The 23,830-nt window shown below is 35.8% G+C and overlaps 1 protein-coding gene across 2 annotated transcripts in view; it reads left to right on the forward strand.

Annotated features, from left to right (window-relative positions):
- The window catches only part of LOC149799055 (transient receptor potential cation channel subfamily V member 5-like), a 78,472-nt gene extending 59,474 nt beyond the window's left edge, over positions 1-18,998 (forward strand). For both annotated transcript variants that reach the window (XM_089958032.1, XM_089958033.1), the window contains 7 exons: positions 2,196-2,378; positions 2,893-3,066; positions 6,731-6,886; positions 8,422-8,508; positions 9,281-9,464; positions 11,491-11,690; positions 13,166-18,998. In XM_089958032.1, the coding sequence (XP_089814158.1) occupies positions 2,196-2,378; positions 2,893-3,066; positions 6,731-6,886; positions 8,422-8,508; positions 9,281-9,464; positions 11,491-11,690; positions 13,166-13,259 (1,078 nt within the window). In that variant the 3' untranslated portion in view covers positions 13,260-18,998. The remainder of the gene's footprint in view (positions 1-2,195; positions 2,379-2,892; positions 3,067-6,730; positions 6,887-8,421; positions 8,509-9,280; positions 9,465-11,490; positions 11,691-13,165) is intronic.
- Positions 18,999-23,830: the final 4,832 nt, after the last annotated feature.

Here is a 23,830-nt window from a genome sequence, read left to right on the forward strand (position 1 = left end):
GTAAACGGCTTTTTCCTTATTCGTGTGAGAAAATCCATATAAATCCTTGAGATCGACATCAAACAAACGGCATGAAAAATATTACTAATTTTGAGATTTACAAAGTTTCAAAGTTCGGGAGAACAGTGGGATAAAGGCAAGTCGGATACTTTCTGAATGAGTCAGTCATCTGAGAAATAAACAAGGAACTATGTTGATACATGCTACCATCGCTGTAGTATTTAGAACTGACGTAGGGTTTTCTTATAAGCATTCTGAACGTCAGATAGTTTCTTCGGGATACAAATTGTTCGGAATTTGCATTTTTATATGGCCGCCATACAGCCAAGATTAAAACTTTAATTACAATTTCATACAGAATGGTAACCATGCTTGATACTGGTGTCAATGCTATCGCGAACAAAAATTATGTTACTCTTACCTTAAGTATCTTGATTTTCTCCTTAAACGGTTAGTTGCATTGACCTGAGGTATTCATATAACATACCGTACAGCGTGACATTAGAAATTGTGTGAATTATCATACTTCTCTCTTTTTCCTCCATCTTTCTTTATTATCAAGTGTAATACCAACCAAATTACTCTCTCTCTCTCTCTCTCTCTCTCTCTCTCTCTCTCTCTCTCTCTCTCTCTCACACACACACACACACACACACACACACACACACACGCACTGTATTATACATTTTAATATATGAAATTCGTAGAGTGGGGAAGGGATAATGGGACCGAATGGTGTTTGTCAGCAGAAAATAGACTGAGGAGTTACCATATTAAAAAAAAAACATTTTGTAAATGTTAGATTTTGGTCAGGCATATAGTGTGTGTGTATGTGCGTGTGTGTGTTTGTGTGTGTGTGTGTTTGTGTGTGTGTGTGTGTGTGTGTGTGTGTGTGTGTGAGAGAGAGAGAGAGAGAGAGAGAGAGAGAGAGAGCGTAGAAAATATGTCTTACACCTTGATGTTCAGCACGAAATAGAGTAACCTAACAGACTCTCATAAATTCCAACACAATTATTCCCTTTCAGTTATGCCGGTGCTCACCAAGGAATGTTTTCATCATCGCTATTATTAATGTTATTATTATTATTATTATTATTATTATCATCATCATCATTGTTGTTGTTGTATGTTTAATAAATTTTATTTTAGTAGTTAAAGTACTGATCTAAATCTGGTCCTTCAGACACTGTCATGATTGATGCTACGTCTCGTATGCAAATTTAAATGGTCAAAGATACGAAATTTCCCATGCATTTGGCGTGAAATTTTAATTTGTACTGACGAAATAATTTTTTTTCAACGAAAATATATGACAAAGAATCCTTTGTCCTAATAAATGTTTCTGCAAATGTGTAACCCTTCGCAAACCACACTAATGGCTGCGTTGAAGCAGGCCCGCAATGTGTGTATGAGGTGTTAAGGGGGCGCTCACCAGTTATTATGTACTTTTGAGAGAGTGATGTATGTAAGGTGAAGTTGCTTGCATTTAAAACATGCACAGTGGAGAGAATGGTGGCATACCTCTATGCTACTTTGATGTAATGTGGCTGACATTTCTTTGGATATTGTCGTATGGAAATTGTACATGATCTAAGCACACTGGTAACTGAAATGACTGCTCCCTTATGCTGAAAAAATCAGCCTGAATTAGTCTAAAAGTACACTATCGTTAGCACATATTATAACAGGGAAAATGAATTTTGCTCAGCTAGACAATACCAGCTTCTGAACGTGCAATGGATGAATTAATACATGCATAAAATGTAAAAAATAATAATTATCGGCTGTTGTTTTCTTTTTACAATTTACTTCTAAAGTCCGGGTAGTGAAAATGACCAAGCGGAGCTAGCAGTTTTTGAAAGATGCACATCTGGAGTAAGGCCAAGCTGTATACTCTATAACCCATATTGCACCCATCAATCATACACAAACTGAAATGGAATTAAAGGTTCTTTGAAAAATACGTAAGATATACAAGGTCTCTTTTAAGTAGTCAGTATAACCAGTGAGGAAACCCGAGGAAATTCTTTCCCTTTAAAATTCTAACCTATGCAAAACACGAAACTGTAGAGCGCCACCTAATACATTTTGCTAGCTATCATAAAATGGCCACATTGTAACAATAATGTGTTCGAACTGGGTAGAAATATTGGACAAAAGTTTTAAAAATCACATTTATTTTTTCCTTCTTTCAGGTTCAATTCATTCCTTTACTTACTGACCTTACTGGGATTAACGTTTTCTGCAATCGTGGCTGCCATGACACCGGATCCTATGGTCTATGACAACGGACTTCAATACACGCGCGCAGTATTCGAGGTTATCTATTACGTCATGGCTATTCTGACATTTGTGACAGAAATGAATCAACTTAGGAAGTGAGACATAATTTATAATCAAGTTGTTTCCTATTTAAAATGTGATTTACTACCACGATTCCATTTGATTTAAAATTGTATTACGTTTTCACTGTATTCAGTCAGCTTTTATTATTTACCACATCCTATCCTGACTTTTTAAAGATAACTTTGGCAATTTTATAACTTTTAGAAAATCATAGAATCTACATCTGGTTTCTTGTGAAATGAATATTTCATTTGTGTACCACACGAGTTTTTCGCTTATGTCTCGCTTATTTAAAGTCCTTTTTTACGTTCGCTCTATGAGTGCTGTTTAGTTGAAACAAAACATAAATTGAGTTTTCATTTGTTTTCATTCAGCATTTATGTAGAGAATACGCAGTGTTAGTTGTATATAAAAAAACAACTTCTTTCCCCGTCAACGTTTTCGTACTTATTTGCAGAGACATTGTCAGAGTTATACAATGCCCTTTTCTAGACATATTAATCAATTAAAATTACGGCATATGAATAATTTGTTCGATCTTTCCAGGCACAGGATTGAATATTTCCACGATGCATTTAATATAATGGACATATCTTCATCAGTGCTGTTGATAGCACTTCTTCCATTGCGCCTGACTCACAGACGAGAACAGTGGCACGTCTTTGCGTTTGCTTATCTTTTCTGGACGTTCAGAATATTTAAGTTTGCCTCAGTTGTCAGGTATGAAAGAAATGTAATAAACTTATAATTGTGATATGTTCCGCTAAATGCAATAACTTTAAATGTAATTCAAGTGTAGACTGCAATCAGGGCCGACAATAGGTAAGGGGGCATCCCAGGAGCCCAAGCCGAACAACACTTTGTAATTTGATGGAAGAAAAATTTTGTTTGACCAAGAACTAGAAGAGGCCCATGTGCTTTTTACCCCAGGACCCGTGATTGCCTTATACGTCTCTGACTGCAACAAACATGATTCTGTCATGTACAGTGACATGTCAACATACATGATTCTGAAATGTACAGCGCAATGTTAAAAGCGGGGAGCCACGTCTATCACAAGAATCGGTTTTATTTGCAAAATATGATTTCATGCCGTGACTTCATTGTAAGAATTATTAGGCTTGATTTTATTTGTGTGCAACACACACACACACACACACACACACACACACACACACATACACACACACACACACACACACACACACACACACGCAACAAGAATAAAAACAAAACACAAACATGTTAAATAACTGGAGTATCGTATTCTACAAATAATATACGTTTTAAGAAGTTGCACAAAAAGTGGTTCCTTGGAAAACAAGAAGCAAGCTGGACATCAAAATAGTTTGCAAACTGGATTGCAATGTACTGTCTCCCCTTGTTCATCATAATGCTGATATTCGTAGAGTGTCATTGTAGGATCTCACCGTAGCATTGAATAAGTATGTCTATGTTCATTGTTCATGATTCTGAAAGCATTATCAACAAAATATTAAAGAGTTATGGTTCAATACATACATTGTAATGAAGCGAACAATCTTTCAGCAGAATCATGCATAGTCATAGTTTGAAGAGAGACATAACTCGACAGTTAAAAGCCAGTAGTCAAGGGAGATTTCTAACGATGAAACTAAAAGTTGTTTTGGGTAAAGATCAAACGTTTATGTTTTAAGAAAATTGGCAAGAGTTTATAGGTTTGTGCAGTGCACACATGCCATTCAAAAATATTTGGGCAATGTTTTAGGGGGTACATCATTTGCAACAGCGCTAAAACTGACCCCTTTTGAGATCAATAAGAGTCTGACAAAAGTGATACTCCATCTTTGATGAAAATTCGTGCGCTAGTTATTGCAGAAGAGTTTTCAAATTGGGAATGGGTCTTCCAGGGGAATAATTGTCTAATGGTTGGACAAAAGAGTGTACAAATGATAAAACGCCGAGTTCTTACCAGGACAGACTCCAAACCGAGTTATTATTGAGAACATACACCACAAATAAATAAAATAAAATCAAAATCCAATGATATTCACGTTGTCCTTGACATCTGATACTCTTTTGGGCAATCTAAATCAGAACGATTCGCGACCCTGTACCAAAGAGGTGACATGCTATGATAAGAGCAAAGGGACCGAAAAAGAAAACTTTGTCATGCAATGTGCAGCTATCTTCTGCATATAAGGCACTGCAACTTGCATCTTATGCAGTTGAGGAACAATTTATTAATTGATACACTCTAAGAATTTGTATTCTAATATTCAATTTGTTTTTGGTACTTATTTATTGATTGCATTCAGATGATTTATTTTTATATCATGCGATCGTCTATGGAAGGAAATAAAGATGACGATGATGAGGAGATACAAATACCATTGTTTCATATTTTCGTCACTAGATTCTTTTACCAACAGCAATGACGTTAGTTTTCCTCCCTATGACGTTAAAGGTAGTTACTCACTTTTGTTCTGATATTGTATGTCACTTCAAATCAGTTGAGGAAAGGTTTCAAGAAAACGTTGAGTACACATTATCAAACAGAACGAAATGGATTGTAGTAAAGAAAAGAATAGAGAGGAAACAATCGTTCATGTTCATGGTAATTTTCGTATTAGTAGGATGTCACTCTAGGGGCAAAGGCATATACTGTGTTAAATAGGGTTTGTGGATTCTGGAGACAAAATGGGAGATCCTATGTTAAAATATCTATAGGTTTCCATTATGGGTCTGAATGGCAGGAAATATAACAGGTTGGGTCTGTCTGGCCTAAGACGGAATGTAATGTTAAAATATACATAGATTTAGCGTGTGTGTGTGTGTGTGTGTGTGTGTGTGTGTGTGTGTGTGTGTGAACTTTAAGGGGAAATGTAATACTTAGTATTATGTCCACTCGAGGCACTAAAGGGTAATTACAATTGCAAACCAATGTAGGAATATCGCTCTTGGAACATTTTGAGTCTACATTAAGATCGCCATCTTGGTGTCACTTTGGGGATACAGTGTCACTCTGGCAATAATGGAAATTACCAATACCTAATATTAATCTTTGGAAATTCTAAAATGCGGTACTTGGAGGTATAACGGGAATTTAACATGGAAATAGTTCCTATGTTGTCTATGTCACATTTTATTCACAATTACTTGCTATGAAAGTTTATTATTGACCATACTCTATTGATCATAGTAAAGAATTACTTTTTCTCTCAGGTGACGAATCAGGTGTTCATTAAATAAATGCACATTAAAAGTTCATATGTATAATAATAATAATAACAATAATAATAATAATAATAATAATAATAATAATACTATACTCTTGTAATGAATTTTCATCGTTGGTCAATGAAATATATGAAGATACATTGTTTATTTGCTCTTATATCCAGAATAAATACGGAAGAATAAACGATCACGAGCACATGAACTTCATGAATAATTATGCTCATTTTACTTCTGTCTCATTCCCTTTAGCAATATGATCATAAATTCTTTGCTCTTAGACTACGCTCTCTTTCGCCCCAGATCTTGTACAATCCTCGGCAAATTTGGCTCGAAAGAAACAAATGACATGTTCATGTGTAATTATTTTTGTTCAAGGGTTGTACTATAGATATTTTCCATTCTGGAATCAATCATTAATTTATTGCTAAATCATATATTTCGGAAATATATTCCTTTTCCCTTCAGATGGTGAGTTTATTTTTTGTCATTAATTCAGCTTCTATATACACTAGCGGCCGGTAGTGACTATGAAATGCAATTCGGATAACAACAGGACACGTAGAAAATTATTTAGTCTCCAAATATTTTGTTGCAGTTTAAATAAATTGTCATCTGATATATTTGCTTGCTTTTCCGACTTCACGATCGCTAGTACAAACATGACTCGGTTGACCCATATATGACATTTGGTACAATCTTGCACTGCACCCTTCAACACTATTATGTTTAATATGAGAAAACGTTATGATTTCATCAAGAAGAAAACATTTGTATGTATTGGCTTATAAGTATTGATGCATTGACCGATTTCTCTTCTAAAACGCCCTTCGATGTCTCTACAGCAAAATAGCATGTCTTTTCTGGAGCAATTACCTCTGGTAAACATTTTTTTCTCTTCACAAGACACAAGTCCATAGTGCTTCAGTCATTAAAATTGAGCAATTACAATATCAATATTTAACACAAGCTTAGAATGTTTACATGTATTACATAACGAGGCATGTTCACAAATAAATAATGGTAAAAGTTTCAGAACACATTGCTTATCATTTCATTGGCCAGCGAAATTCATTATGCTATGAAATCAAGCGTTCTTTTGTCAAGTAACCAGTATTAGTACAGTACTGTCACAGTCATCGAACGTTTTATGATAACATTTTTTCAGACAAACGGGTGCCTACGTCCAGATTTTATGGCGAATGTTAGTCAATGACTTCATTCAGTTCGCCGTCTTGTTCATCATAATACTTGTAGCATTCAGTGGATCCTTTGTCCTGTCGCTTAGAGGAGATGATGGTTTGGATGTTCACAATGAAACCAGGTAAAACCAAGTGAAAAAGTTGTTTCGTTACTTTCTGTACATCAAATCTAGTATCACACGATTTTTTTCTGGAGTCGGAGCCATACATGTAATCACCTTGGGACAATACAAGAAATCTACTTCGGATATTTTGTCCATGTCGGTATTTAACCAACAGAACTTAAGGTTGATATCTTGTCCAATTTTCGAAAACTTAACTATATAAAAAACGTTATTTTTGGCATAGCTAAGGGGCCAAGCAATCCAACATCACTTAAAAGATACTGACCGATGTGTATTTTCCTGTTTGAATATCGCTCTCTAAGGAAGGAGTCCTTACGGACAAAACTTTGGGACAAAATATCTTGTCACTAATTGTCCGAAAAATAATAACTGTATAAATATTAAAATATTTGCCAAATTTGTACAGATTGAAGATCATATATGTCACCTATGAAATATGTTTTATAAAAGTATACAATGATAAATGAATTTTGTCAGTGTGACTGATTTATAGAGGTTGGATTGGTTTTCTTCAGCAGAAAGCCTGTACGGGTTGTTTACGTTAACTTGTAATTACTAAAGATGTCAAAGGTCTCGTATACTTTTCATTGACTTGATCATTTTCTTTCACAGGAATCTTATTGTGATTATTAGATGGTATAAGGATTTTTCGTTCTTCATTATTTGATAAGAAATAGAAGTCGCTGCCATCTCTATTTACGCAAGTTCTGCAAAGTTCCATCAACACCAAATTAACGTTACATTTACGGTCTTATATCACCATCGTCTAGCATCATTTGACTAAATCAGAATTAGTGATTTTTTTAAAATTGTCCGATGCTCATTGCATGTGGCTCTGTAAGTGAATGAAATATCAAACTTTCTGAAAACAAGATCAAATAAATTTGTATGTAAAAATTAACTTGTAAACATCGATAATATTGTCTAATCACAATATACATTAAAGTATTTAGACATTGTAATAACGTAGACATTGATAATATAGTCCAATATATATGCAGAAAAGTATTCAGATATAACATTAATTTAGACATCGATAACATAGTCTGATCTCTATATGCAGTAGAGTATTTCGATAAACCATTAATTTAGACATCGATAATATAGTCTGATCTCTATATAAAGTAAAGTCCCTTAATCTAGTATTAATTTGAATATGTTTTATTTCTAGTTTTTGTAAACAGCAGCTGACCTTTCCTGTGCTGTATATACTTGATTTGTAGTAGAGCTTACAATAATACAATATGAGAGTGCTTTTACAAGTACTCTTAAAATGAGAATGGTTCATCTGTATTATAATGTAACAATTCCAGACAACTAATTGTAGGAGAATCAGTCAAGAAAAATTAGCAGGGTCTTTTTGTGATGGATATAAATTTAATCAAATTTGATTCAGTGGCATCTCTAGTATTTAGTTCATCGATTATCAGGAAATATCATGGACTCGAATTTGAGAAAAGCATGTTTCCCTACAGATTGGGCGAGTGGTATCGCTGTATCAATAATGTAAACAAAATGTTTTTTGGTTTCAGCACGTTTTGGGGTATCTTATTCGTTGGAGTGAGAATATTAACAGAGGCACAGCCCGTAGTTCAGTATACAGGGCCAGAGGGGTACAGGTATGCACTTTTTAGTATTACTTACTTGAATTTTCCAAGCCTCATGAATCTATGGTTTTAGTTGATTATTTGCATACGTTCACCATTAGGCCGAGTGTATTACATAAAGATTTTCTCTGTCCGTTATCAGTTTCGCTTTTGAAAAATCAATATACATTTTTACCTAACTATGTGGAAGAGGCCATCCTAATTTTTGGGGTCAAATGATCAAATCTCAGTCACTGCAGATCAACTAAAATTGGTTTTGCAGAGTAACTTTTATTCCCAGTGATGTTCCTTGACCAAATTTTGCGGATGTCTTGTATTTGAGTTTGGTGTCTACAAGTCAAGAGTTCACGGTCATGGAAATCCTTACACGAAAATAGTTAATGTCAAGTCCGCATACCAAAACCCGTCTGCCAACTATACCTGATAGTGCCAACACAGAAAACCTTTAAGCACTGAGGGACGTCAAATGCGCCTTTAATGATACTTTTGTTTATTCTTTGATCAAACAAGCCAGATTTGCAGGGAAGAAATATCGTGACAATCTTGTCATCAATGTGCTGTTAAAGATTTTGATTATTTATTGTCACTTCTGACTGAATCATATGTGTCTGTTTCATCGATCCAAAACCACCATTATCGATACTGGCTATATTTTATGTCTCGTGATCGGCATCCTTTATATAGAAGTATTGTTCTTGTCCTAGTGTGTATTCTGATTTGAGTTTTGATCTTTATTTTACTTCTGAACCATCTTATAATCCGGTTGTCGTTTTTCTCTTCACAGTCCAATCAGCTGTTTTCTAATGGTGTGCTTTATATTCACTTGCTGCGTGCTGCTGCTGACTATCTTCATCGCACAGCTGAGCGACACGTATCAGAACGTGCAAAACGACGCACAACGGGGATTAGAGGTCAGCCGGGCCTGGATTGTAGCCAAGGTCGAGCTGAATAGTATTTACATTGGAAAGGTATAATTGTAGTATCCTTTTTCATGTGTATCTATATTTCTTATTGTTGTTGTTGTTGTTGTGGGGTTTAACGCCATTTTTCAGCACACGATAGGCTATGCATGACTGACAGTATTAATGGTGGAGGAAGAACTCGGGAAAACTGGAAAGAACCACCCACCCACGAGAAGCTACTGGTAAGCTTGCTCACATACCCACATTGGCTGAATCCTAGACTCGAACCCACGCAGACAGAGGTGAGATGGCAGTGATCCGTAACGGACAGCGCTTTATACCATTCGGCCACTCGGGGCCCCTATATTTCTTGTAACTCCCGGTACATGATTTTATCTAATTTTTATAATTTTTATTCATGGCTGTAAATTGTACAGAATATCTTTAGTCAGAATTTGCCTGCATGACCGAGTCTGTTAAAACAGCGTAAAAATACATAGGATATATAAACAGATGCTTACGATTGTTTGACAAGTTGTTGTTGTTGTTGTAGGATTTAACGCCATTTTCAGCACAAGATAGGCTATACATGGCGGCAAGTATAACTGGTGGAGGAAGAACCATTGAAAACCACGGGAAGAACCACCGACCCACGAGAAGCTACTGGCAGGCTTTCTCAAGTACTGTTTGACAAATACTAATACTAATCTTGATGACGACTTTGACTTAATTTCTCATTGGCTGATTGTGTTTAGACGGTTCTATAAGATGTAAGTAATGTCCTATTGGTTGAGTTAGGCCATATAAATATGAAAATTCGCAATAAAACGAGTAGTATGATATGTCACGTGGAATATGTTGTGAAATAGAATCGTAATAGGTGTATGGGAGAACTGAGCAATGAGAGTCATTCGTATTTTGGAATCATTCTTATTTCTTGTGTTCCTGTTGTAAGTCTGCAGCCGTGTATTATTTTGTATTTAGATATTAATCGGGAGGAAAAACGTTGGTTGGGACTGTTCATTGGAAACAGAAAGTGCTCATTGTTTGGACTATGTTATTATTCTGGAACTGTTGTGAATTATTCGAAGGATTTCTGGACAACGCCATCTTGACAACGTCACAGTTCTTGACGGTCCAGTATATTTCCGGTTTTGAAATGTATACTGAACTTTTCATTCGGTTCGAACTTTCATAGAACTTTATCATGATTATTTTGGATTCACTTTATAATGATGTAAGTTCCTCTAACACGTTTTATTAATATCTTTGAAAATTAAATTATTTGTTAAGTTCTACAAAACTTGTTGGTTTTGCTCTTCTCTGTTGCTTAGTTTATGGTCATAGAGTCATAACAGTTTTCAAAGGGTTCCAGAACATGGTTGACGTATTTGCCATTTGGGTCCAAACAGACTTACGCGCAATGCTTCAAAGCGTTTAACAAAAAATATTATTCTAAGTATTTTGAATAATAAAACCATTAATAGAAGTAAGTATTGATTGTATGAACCACCACTGCCTAAAAACTAAAACCAAAAATAAAGACAAAATGCAGGTTCATTGAGAGTGTGTGATATGCAGAATCTGGGAACATTTTATTCGACCTAAATCAATATGGTTTGAAGAATTTCCTTAAGGTTTGGTTTTAATTAATGGATATTTTCTTATTGTTGTGAAATCAAATATAGTATATGCACGGGTTTCAGCCTGGTATCAGCTTGTCTGACGCAGTCCATTTGTTTTACTAAAACATCGAAATTGCCCGTGATGCTGAAGCACATTTTGTGTGCTTGAATATGCACGCGTGTTTGCATGTTCAAAATGTCTTTTCTTAGTAATTGGTATATAATTTATTTTGTAAGTAATAGCTTATGCAATAAAAAAAACAAACATCATTGCAACCATTTGTGGTTAGCTGTTTGCACGCATTTGTTGGAACAGTTGGGAAAGGCTTTAATTTGTTGGTCTCAGAATCTTTTTTTTTTTGGTGCTTCGGAGGAAGTTTGTACACGACAAACTGTGTGGTATTTTTTATACTATGTAATTAGATGATTGCCTGTATTTTCATACCAGTCTTACTTTCATTCCCAAGGGTTATCGAGTCAACAGATATATCCCATCAGAAGATATCACGGATCTACAAGAAGTTCTTGAAAAATGGGAGACACCTCCACTGAACGAGATGAACAAATGCATCCGGGATATATTGGATAACTTGGACACTCACAAACTGAATTTGATGACGGTCAGGAATCGACTGGCACGCCAAGAGACGGCGCTTCTCAAAATACAGTTAGTCAATGTTATAATTTTTTTGTCAGTGTATACTATTTATTGTAGTCTTTCGCTCTAACGTTTCGCTCTATACAGTATTTTCTTGCTATTACACACCTTTGTATTGTGGAAATGTACTTCAGTGATTCCTTGCTACAACGTATCTCTATATTGCAGACATTTATTAAGTAGTTCCGTGCTTAAACGTACCTTTCTATTGCGGACATTTACTTCAGTTCCTTTCTATAACCCGTTTGTCTAGTAGGGAAAAGTACCACAGTAATCACGCGCTATAATATATCTCGCTACTGCGGAATTATTATAGTAGTGTATCACTTTAACGTACCCCCTTGTTGCTAATGTATCACAATATTTCATAGCTATAAGACCGCTCCGGTAGCCTAGTGGTTAGAGCTTCCGCCTCGGATGCGGGAGGTCGTGGGTTCGATCCCCGGCCGAGTCATACCAGAGACTTAAAAAATGGTACTAACCGCTGCCTCTCTTGGCGTTCAGCATTAAGAGGTTAGTGTTAGGACTGGTCGGCCTGGTGTCAGGATAATGTGACTGGGTGGGACATCACGCTACATGTCTGCGGCATGATGCCCCAGTGCTAGACATCACTATAAACTGCCACATTGCAGACATCGTAGCGATATGACTAAAAAATTTTTAAAGCTATGTTAAAAATAAAAATCACATCACATCATAGCTATAACATTACTCGCCATTTAATAAATATACATCAGTAGTCCCTCGCTGTAACGGACCATGATGTTGTGAATTCCGTGGTAAAATGCATGACTTCTTTGCAATCTGAACGACATATGATTCCACTAAACACCTTCTTGCGATGAATGAATTTGTATAAGGCATAAATGGTATGTAACTCAAACAATTTATTCTTGTGAGGCACTTATGTTCTTAAAATCTGTGAACAGTAAAGCAGCTTGTCCACACTCTTTTTGAGATCATTCGTACCAACTTCGACTATCCTGCTGTCATCACCCCCAACCACAGTGATCCCTTCCCAATCGTGGTACATGAGAATGGTTCGAGCAAAACATATATTTATCTGAATTGTGAAGGAGTAGTTTTACTAAATTGCAGATGAAAAGATAACATAACTCCAGTATGCTCGCATGCGACGCCACCTCCACCCCATACTCATCACTTTTCTTGGATAACAAAGCGACCGTCCTAGTAAAAGTGGAAATATTTTTGTATTCATGCAAACATTTTCAAGTTAGTTTCTGGCAACTCTGCTGGTAAAATAAAGTATGTATTTGAAAATCAATGCAAATTAAACGAGGATCTCATTTTTTGTTTGTTAGTTTATAAAAACAATATTGTATATTACATATGTAGGGTCTAAACTCGGCGACATGGATATACATTTTTCTGCTTGGTTGTTTGGTGCATGTTTAGATCAATAATTAGATACATTGTGTATTATATACATTAGCAGCTGAAGTTACCGTTTATATACATTTCAGGTCACAGCTGGACACACTCATAAGTCTTCAGACAAAACAGTCTCAGGACAAAGAAGAAGACAAACAAATATTTGCTGTGGACAGTGAGGGATGACATAACAGAAAACAAAGACGAAATGTGCTATATGAAACGACAGTTTGAATCTAGTCAGATATCTAGAAAAAAAAAACGTTTAAACCATGAATCCTGTTATATGCTTTCCCATAAGTTTATCGTAAATTGTAATAGGTGTTTGAGAGACTTTTCATGGACTAGTTCACAATGACTGAAAACGCTTGTTATCGCATTATCTCGAAAGAAAGTCTTGTGGTGTACGCATGGTGCATACATGCTAAGAAAAACGACAGACTACTGTAGCTGAACACTTTTCTTAACTCTGTCATCGAATATTTAATATTTAATGGCCCTTGTTTGAGACAAAATTTTAAAATCGAATGAAACAAAAAACAAAGAATAAAAAGGGTCTGATACATTCTAATAACTATATGATACACTTGATACCATTCCAAGGACAATAACTCGAGCGAGTGTGACATGCATGAGCAAACGCAAAGCGCAAGCCAGTTGGATTCTACAAAACTGAATGACCATTAATGATCGTTCAAGGTTGATAATGACCCTATAATTACTTTTTCAAGACTGATAATTATATGACTTCATCCCCGTATTTTGTCTCCTCAGCGTAACTTTCGCCAGCTATTTCGACAGATTTATGTTTATGTGGACGGATTTATCTTCCTATAGATTTCGCAAATTTTTCCCTTCCATTTTCTGGAACTAAACTTTTAATAATCACTTTATAGCTCTTTTAAAGCACATACATACATACATACATACATACATACATGCATACATACACACACACACACACACACACACACACACACACACACACACATACATACATACATACATACATACATACATACATACATACATACATACATACTAGTGGTGAGAGTATGGGAATACGATTTGTAAAAAAATCAGTGGTGATTGTTTCCAGAAAATATAATTTTCTATAAATTCTTTAAGGAAGAATGTATCAGCTTGTGTGGAATATAGAATGGATAAGCAAGTAAAATTGTTTTAACTCCCATTGCCGCCGTTACGTTCAAAATTTGTTTATATTAAGTCACCTGAATAATAATGAATCTTGAAATATATTAGTCCTTAACATCACTGGGTGCCTTAAATAATAGATAATATCGACGATTCATCGCATTATGAGCATTGAAAACTCTCGCTCAAACTAAGAAATGAGGCCATTTTTAACATGCATACAAAGTAATACAATGTTGATCGACGACGCACGCGGGTCAACCGATTTCAAAGCGGGAACACAATATTTGATAAAGTCATCGTTGAAAACAGAAGAAGCCAACACCACGCTAAATCGGATACGATAGGGTGATCCTTATGTGATATTATTCTAGATTTCTTTGTTTCAAATATAAACAAATTGTGTACAAAGTGAAGGAAAATGGACAAGCATATTGTTTCTGATACGTACACAAGCTTATTTTATTTCAAACATCTCAGATCCACTTAAAAAATCTGGCCTACCTCTCCATTCTTTCTCGAAACATTTTTTTTTCAGCCATGTGCAAATGTTGCTGTTAATAAATTAGTCACTAGAGGAAGTAATCAAATGCAAGACGTCACTAATTTTAGAGCACTCCCGAAAACAAAAGGAATTAAGGATGACTTCGGCGACTGAATACTAATTCGCCTTGTTGTTATGCATATAATTTATCCACAAGACTTGACGTGCTCTGCCACATTGATTACGGACAAAGAGAACAAAACTGGAATGTACACGTTGTGATGCTGACGCTTAACTATGGTGCTGCTCATACGAGTTTGTGCAAAACAACGGTTGCTATTAGGACGTAAGTTAATTTCGCTCCAACAGTCGTCCCTGTCCAAGTGGGGTGCTTTTGGGCATGAGGTTCTTCCGTGTGCGTCACATCCGCCTAATTCGTAAACTGTCCGTTTATTAGGTGGCACTTCTTAATTCTAATCTGTATATTTGAACGTCGTTTAAACCTAACATCTTGATTATGTCAAAGAATGATTAATGTCAGATTTTTTAAAACAAATTATTTCCTTCTATCCAAACTTTAGTTAGATTCTAAGAATGGTGAAATTTTATGAAAATGGCGGCATTGTTGCTTGAAGGTTGTTGTTGTTGTTGAGTTTAATTATAGTGGTGTGCGCACAATTGTGTATGTGCCACTTTTTTCTGACTGCACCGCAGCCTGCTAGTCGTTCCTGGGGAAGGGAATGGTGCCACCTCCCCCAGGCTTTTATGGGTTCAAGGAACCCTGATAGTTTGGTCTCAATCTGTGGGTCCATAAAGGTCCCTTACAGTTGAATGGTTGGCTGTCATTAGTGGGATGGAGAGCTCGGGAAAGGTCGTGGTTGCATCACATCGCAGGTTTCTTGTTGCATTTGCCTGGTGTTTCTTGCGTTTTATCGTCTTTTTTCATTCAAAATGTTCTAAAAAGGTGTGTGTGTGTGTGTGTGTGTGTGTGTGTGTGTGTGTTCTATGCAGTTTATAGAGGTTGTTAGTAGAAATCATGTATGAAGAGAGATTTTCAAGGTTATTATGGTATTACTAGTCGAGGTGTTTAGGGTGTGCTTCCTGCGTTATATTATTTATAAGTTTTTAGATATTGCCTCTTTAAGTTATTTATTAATTAAGGTTTTTAGAGATTGAATGTTATTTATACTTTATTTAGCAAGAGGCCGGAGTCCTAGCCGATTACACGGTTCGTTAAGAACATCTAGGACCGGAGTCCTTGCTGATTACTCGGTTCCTTAAGGACATCTAGGACATCCGATTTTGCGGTTTCCTTAGTTGTTGATAGGTGCTTCGTAAGTGAATTATTTATTAATATTTTTATAAAATTGAATGATATGTCATGGGTTTTTATGTGGGGGCTTCTAAATTTATTTAGCTAGTTACTGGGTCTTTTGGTTTTGTGGGGATAGTAATGATATTTTGTTCCTAAGTCCTGCTGAGTCTATGAATTGATTTATATTTTTATATGCTGATTATTTGTTTTTATTAGAGTCCATAAGTAACTCTGGGTATGTGTGTGGTGATCCAATCTCTTTTTGGTTTTTGATAAATATTTTCCTAGCTGGTTGATATTTTGGGCATATATTGATTACGTGGTGTAGATCTTCGGTGGTGTGGCAGTTAAAGCAGTTAATGGTTGCTAGTTTGGGTCCTATAGACCTTCCAAAACTGCTTGCTAGTTTAGTTTTTCCAGTTATTATCCTGTTTATGGTTTTCTGTTCTAAATAGGTTCCCTTAGGTAGATGTATGTTCCTATCTACGTTTTTTGGGGTTTCATAGTGCTTTTTACCTTTTGTGGAGGAGTTCCAAAAATCTTGCCATTTGGTCTATATATGTTTGTGCGAAGCTTAGTGCTTCTGTAGAGCTATAGTTCAGCTTGATAGAGCTTTGATCTCCTAGTTGGGTTTGTGCAACTTTGTCTGCAGTTTCGTGGCCAGAGATTCCAATGTGCGACGGTATCCACACGAGCTCGACTAATTGATGTGCTGTGGTGATATCGTCGATTAAATGGCATGCTCTGTCGAGGAATTTGTTTCCCTAGAGTGTGTATTGGGATTTTGGATCGATTTGATAACGCTAAGGGAATCGCTTATAATCGCTTATAATGACTGCTTTAGGTATTTGGTTGTCTTTGATCCATTGTAGTCATTCAAGTAAAGCCCAGAATTCAGTTGTGCTTGAAGGGCTATTGGTATTATGAATTGGCTTGACAGATGGGCGGGTGTTGTATAGCCCAATATAAGGTATGTGTGTGTGATTAGGATTTTTAACGTAGCTTTAACAATTAACAGTCATATAGCTACGATGTCTGCAGTTTATAGTGATGTCTAGCACTGGGACTGAGCGCCTAGCGAGGCAGCTGTTAGTACCATTTTTTGTAAGTTTTTGGTATGACTAGGCCAGGGTTAGAACCCACGACCTTCCGCTTCCGAGGCGGAGGCTCTAACCGCTAGGGTATCGGAGCGGTCATCCTAGTATAAGGTTTAGCAGGTAATGAGTTTAAAGTTATATAATATTAACTTAGAAAATGTTATTTAAATGCTCACATGTCATTGTATCACCGGTACATCGTAAACTATTAGCAAGACTTTTTGCAGTTTCATTTTTAATAGTTGCGATTCATATATTTGAGTCTCTGAATCTACCGCCGTCAGTAAATACTGGAATATTATCCGTAGTAGCACCGAGAACTCTACGAACTATATCATTCCATTCGATTTTACTCGTCTTTAAAACACCGTATTTATCCTGAAAAGTAACAACTTCATCTTGTTCTACTCAAGATAGGTACATAATATCGTCAAGTTCATCTTTAGTCGCGTAATCTGACAAATCAATATCATCTTTTTTCTTGTCTTTGATAGAAGATCTTCCGTACATATCAACCATTATACCTTAGAATCTGTTTAAAACGATTCGCGACTACTTGTTTCCCCGTGCACGACTTTATGAGGCGGTAATGTTGATGAAGATATAGTGTCGAGTACAGCAATTACTTCACGGCCGCATATTGGCGGATCGGTTATTGTTTGTGTTGTAATGTTGAATACCAGACTGGAGTTTTTATTGTGTTTACGTAATTTAAAAATTCCTTTGGTGGTGCCAACCCATACGAATCAAAAAGACAATTCCACGTGGATTAATTGCGTATGCCACCCAATGAGCAACAGGACCAGAACTATTATCAAGATTAATGATACCGGTTTCAATATTCTTTGGTTGTTCTATAAGCATAAAAACACGTCTAAAATTTTTGATATTTAGTTATTTTAGCAGCATCAAGTAAATCAAAATTTGACATTGGAAGAATTAACGAACTGTTCCTGGAAGTCTCAGACCTTTTCCGTATCGATAAGGGGTTCCCGGTAATCTTTGATACCTTCCCTTTTTTAAATCCTTGTCCTGTTGCTTTCTTTAATGCCATCCCATCAGCGCTTCCAACAGCACCAAGTGCAGCTGCTTTTGCTACAGTTGGAGCTTCAGCGGCTATTAACGCTGGTATAGCTGCAAGAAGTGGAAGTATACCGTCTGTTTTAATTGAGTCTTTAACCACACCTGCAGAAAGATTGAGTTTGACGCCTGTTTTTGACTGTTAGGGGCCATTGAAATGCCTAAGTTGACGTTCTGACAATGATAGTTTATTTTGACCTCCTGTGATAAGATCATTTTTAGTGATATTTTTCCTCCCAGTTCTTTGCTGAATTTGATTGAAGCTTTTTAATCGGACCAGGAGTCAGACTGACACTAACATAAGGATATGACATTATAAATATCGTGATCGATTTAATTACATGTTTTCTGTTGGAGAGTCAATAATTCACATTCGTCCACTAGTACCTTTAATTAACATTGCTTTTTCGCTGAGTATAACTGCAATTGCTCTGTAATCAACACCAGCTGGGTTTACACAAGCTCGAAAATGAACATCAACGACAGATTGTTTAAATAAGCCTATATGTTCCAATGAAAAGTAATAGATTGGATAAAGACTTGTAAAATCTAACTGAGATTTTTGCAAACCAGTATCTATATTTTGATCACGTCCCATAAATGTCAGTAATCAATGATGTACACGTGCTATATGGTTCAAATCAAAATTTAACAATATATTTTCAGATGGTTCTTGATGTCGATTTATTCGTAAGGAAGCTTCACTAACTCCAAGTTTGTCAAATATTATATGACTACGTGTTTGTGAATTTATTCAATCATTATTTTCCTGCTATTAAACTTGCCGTTATATTATTTTCTTTTTCTGACTGGTCTATATTAGACGATTCTTCTAGATTTTGCTTTGCAGCTTGATTTATTATTTGACTTATATTTGCAGGCATGATTTTAATATTGGGTAATTTTACTGGTTGTGGTTTTCTTTGTACTAATCGATCTAATCTTTCTTTGATCGATGAAAATGCTTTACCAGCAATATCACCAACAGCACCATAATCTTTATCGCGAGTAGCATCAATAGCTTTCATTCCTAATTGTTTTGCAATCGGTATTGCTTTTGGAGCTATTCCTTGAACAACATCACCAAGTCCATCTCCGTAAATCGCTTTGTACGCTGGCAATCGTGAGTTTAGTACCCTAACTATAATAGGCCCACGTTGGGCATTGTGTATAATCGTTTTTAAATTACATGCTGATTAATTAATTGTTTTCAGTCACTATGATAATCATCAGCAATTTCATTAATGAGAGAATGATACATGTTACGATCCATAAAAATCTTCGGCAAATATCAGATATTTCATTAATAATTTCTGGAGAATTATTTCCTGCACGTTTTCCTCCGATCAGAATTTCTAGTCGGTCAACATCGGCGAGAACACTGTCAGGCCAGGTTTTCCAAACAGTTCAACAAGAACATCTTCCTCTTCTTCCTCCTCTTACGTTTGTTTTCGTCCTTGTACTTCTTTTATTTCTTTATATTCTCTTAATACTTTTTGAAATTGTATTAGTTCTGGGTCATCCCAATTAAATTTATCTAAATCACCTACAATTCCATATACCTCACCAAACCATTTTTCTGGTGATCGCTTTCGAAGATATTGAGGTATTATATATTTGTCTTTTTCATTATATCCATATGCAGCTATACCAATTAATTTAGTGTTGTTTTCAAGTTCTTTAATAATTTCAGGTTTAAACAATTTTCTAAAAGGATCCGGTTGACCATCCAATTTTCTTAAATTCTGTGACGCCATCTGAGCTTGTTTATGCGTTGAAAATCCTCCTATACTTTTTTGAAGTTTGTCTGTATTAATTAGATATTTTATAAATTCACGATCATCATCTCTAGCCTGGCTAGTACCTTTATATGCTCGATTTTATATACCCATTTTTCCCATTTCGTTTTTGTAATCTATATTTTTATACCTGGGGTTTAAGTATTTTTTCTGTAATTATAAGAATATAATCCAAATTTAGCTAAATCAATGTCATTACCTTTTTTATTTCATTAATAATTCCTGGGTTAAATTTTTCACTTATATTAGTTTTATCTTTTTTTGGTTTAGGTTCTGGTTCTTCACCAAGAGCACCTTCAATTATTTCTTCACCTTTTATGTTCTGGTTGTGTTTGAGGGGCAGGTTGTGGTTGTGATTGAGAGGCAACTACTTTAGTTGGAAGATCTTCTAAAATCATTTTGTCTGTTTTGTTCTTTTTGCTATCTTTTCAGCAGCTTGTGCAACTCTTTCAGTAACTTTCGTAACAGGCTTAAATACTTGTTCTTTATCTTCTGCATATTCAACTTGTGCTTCTTGACGTTCTTGCAGTTTTTGTTTGAGAGCGTCACGAATAGGCATATATCTTCTGATTGCTTCTAATCTTTCTCTAGCTAATCTACTAGTGTAAGATTCTATTACTGATATAATAATGATTTAATTAATCGTACATTTATAGTAGCAGAGGAGGTGCGACCTCAACGAAACGTCCGGTGGGTAAGCAAAACGAACATACAAATTTAGAAAAAACACGACAAAAAATAAAGTAACAAAACAAAACTAACCCAATTAGAGAAACTCTCGGTAAGTTAGTGGCGTCGGTTTAGCGTTATTGACTTTATGGTGTTTTCGTTTTCGTAAGAAGTTTTATTTTTTCAAAAATGACGTTCTAGCAAAAGGTCTGTTCACCTCGCATGATGCTTTAGTTATGTACATGTTAGTGGTAATTTAAGTAACATTTTTCTGTATTTGTGATGGCTCGTTATTTATGTTGTTTATAGTATGCCCTCTGAACAAGGGACTCGATCAATGAGCTTTTATCGTTGTACTGTGCAGTCACTTGCAAAGACATGGGTTCTGTATAAATCAGGGTAAAAGGATGCAGTTTAATATGGTTGGTGGTCTACATAAAAGGAAAATATTAGACCAAAGTCTTAGATTTCGAAATTTGGCCTTGAACCCATTATTAGGATACCATGAAAGTGGTTAGAGATTTAAACTCAAGATTCATTAATTGATAAAGTTTAGAAAGCCACACGTCCAATTATGGTACCATAACTAGTTCAGCCTGTACAGAAGGACGTGTGAGCAGAGAACATGAATATTCCAGAATCTTGATTTTGGGGAACATCATAATAATTGGGACTAAAATTATGTCGCCTTTATTATTACCAAATGCATGGAGAATTGCGCTATTGTCTCGATGTTAAAATGCGTATGGCCATGACAGGCATTCGTACCATTTTTTAGAAACTACTGTCAAAGTTGTTCAGGACTGACTAGAATCCATTTTATTTGTGAAGAGTATGTATAGAAAAATAATTCGTGTTCAATTTCTCCAAGTTTTATTCAATATCCAGTTCTCCTTGCCACTAAAAGGATTATTCATAAGTGTCAGTGACGTTTTATTGTCAATACATACCGACGCCATATTGTTGCACACCACTTTAAACTCGGTGGACAAAAAGGTATGGAATTGTTTCTATTTTAAGTTATTCTTTCACACACTCAGAGCTAAATGTTGCAGGACAAAAGAAATGAGACATCACTATTACCATAATTCGTAGCCATTTCTTCATAATCAGAGTACCATCCCCCATTCACCTGTCCTAAATTGTGTATTACCAGTAGCCCTTAAAGTAAAAGTGAGAATGCAGGAGGAATGCTGAGTTATCATCGTCTTTGTGACTGGTGATAGCTTGTGTGGACACGGGCGTCGACACACCCTCCCTTTCAATGACTGTCGTACAAAATAATCATATATATATGAATAAACGAAGTAAAATATATAGTGTATATACTGACTGCATATCCTTATCATAAATGAACTCTCACTCGGACCTTGCTGACCGAGTCTGTTTGGACATATATTAAAGCTTGTCAGTAGATTCCCGGGGGTTTCAAGCGGGTTCTTCCTCCACAAGTTATACTGATAAATAGCGTTAAACCAACCACAACAACAACTCTCACTCGGAAAATTAACTTAATAAATATATGCTATACGATACAATGATAGGGCTAGGAGATGTTTCAAAGGTTTGTTATATATCGAACAAGTTCTATGACGAACACGTTGATTAGAAGAAGAAGAAAAAAGGAAAAAATAAAAGAAAATTAAGATTTTGACTCAGTTAACTAAATACATGATCATTTCAGCTTGTACACTGAAATATATGAGAGTAAGCCTTGATGTTTCGGTGTCTTTGCGTCTCAAGTTTGTTACGAAATGGCATTAAACCATTAGCCTCGTTCCTTATAAGCTCATAGATCGGAAGCCACAAGGTCGAGGATGCTCGTATACAAGTATCGAAAGGACTCGCTGATATAAAAGAAGCTTCTGGAGCCGGCTAATCGTACCTTGCTGGTTTAAGGTACCGCGGTAATACACAGGATACACTTAAGAAGAGGAATATACATATGTATCAATTCTGATATTTTAGTCGGTCAGTGTAAATGGTCACGGATTATTTATGCGCCAGAATGATATGCATCAATTAACTGAGCGTGCAATACATTCCTGTTTTCGTTTTAAATGCGTTATCATCATTGCAGATTTAAATTTAACGTTGACACTAACCTCATCAAATGTTGGGCCGCATCAGGATTTAAATTTAATGTTGACACTAACCCCATCAAATGTTGGGCCGCATCAGGATTTAAATGTAATATTCAAACTAACCCCATCAAATGTCTGGCCGCTTCAGGATGGTGCCATTGTTTTGGCAGAGAGTCATGGTCCAACCAGGATATGCAGAGCCGTACTTCTCATGTATATAACACTCACCCAACTGAGATGTGTATGCGCATATGCTGGCAGATCATCATGTGCATGGTGTTTATGATTTCGAGCGAACTACACAAACCCAAATATAGAGGCACCACTCTACGACAACCGATCACCATCAATACTATTAGAGTTTGTCTATCAAAGAATTTAAAGGTAAAAACAGAAGGTGGACAGTGCACAAATATTAAACCAGCTTCCTTTATACGGGAGTAAATCCCTCCTATTCACATGTTAAAGGATTTTAAGAATAAAAAGTAAATAAAAGGGCCAATTTGCAGAGAATGAAGTGAAGTAGCATAACCGAATTCTCTGCACACCATGGCGTTTCCTGCTCTTTACCTACCATAGTGGCTATATAAAGGTAATATTGTCGAAGCGCTTCCAAATCTAAACTGGTTACTCCAATTCATGGAAGCAACGGGATATGTTTTAGATGGATTTTAAATAATCTAGCCACTAGAAGTCAGAAAAAGAAGGAAAATCTTTTGTCCAAAGTTGTCAGTGCCAAAGTTTTAACACCTTTTTATAAGCTTTTGGTATTATTGATAGTTATTTTTAACCATCTCCATAGTAACTAATTAGTGACCAGTTTCACAAGATTCATAAAAAATGTATTTCAGCATTACATTCTATGTTTAGTAGATGGAAATTTGCAGCAAGACTTGGAAATCAATATCTGAGTTTTGAAATCAGGTTTGAATTTATTAAATGTTTTTATTCTTTCTGTATGAATTGTACACGTGTAAAGTTTTCAGTTTCCGAATTAGAAAAAGAGCAAATATATTCTTACACAAAGGCGAGTATGAAATTTAGATACACTAAGAATAATATTTTCCTATGTAA

The sequence above is a fragment of the Sinohyriopsis cumingii genome, chromosome 5 (assembly GCF_028554795.1).
Source record: "Sinohyriopsis cumingii isolate HCF-2022 chromosome 5, ASM2855479v2, whole genome shotgun sequence".
In the NCBI taxonomy this organism is placed as follows: Eukaryota; Metazoa; Mollusca; class Bivalvia; order Unionida; family Unionidae; genus Sinohyriopsis; species Sinohyriopsis cumingii.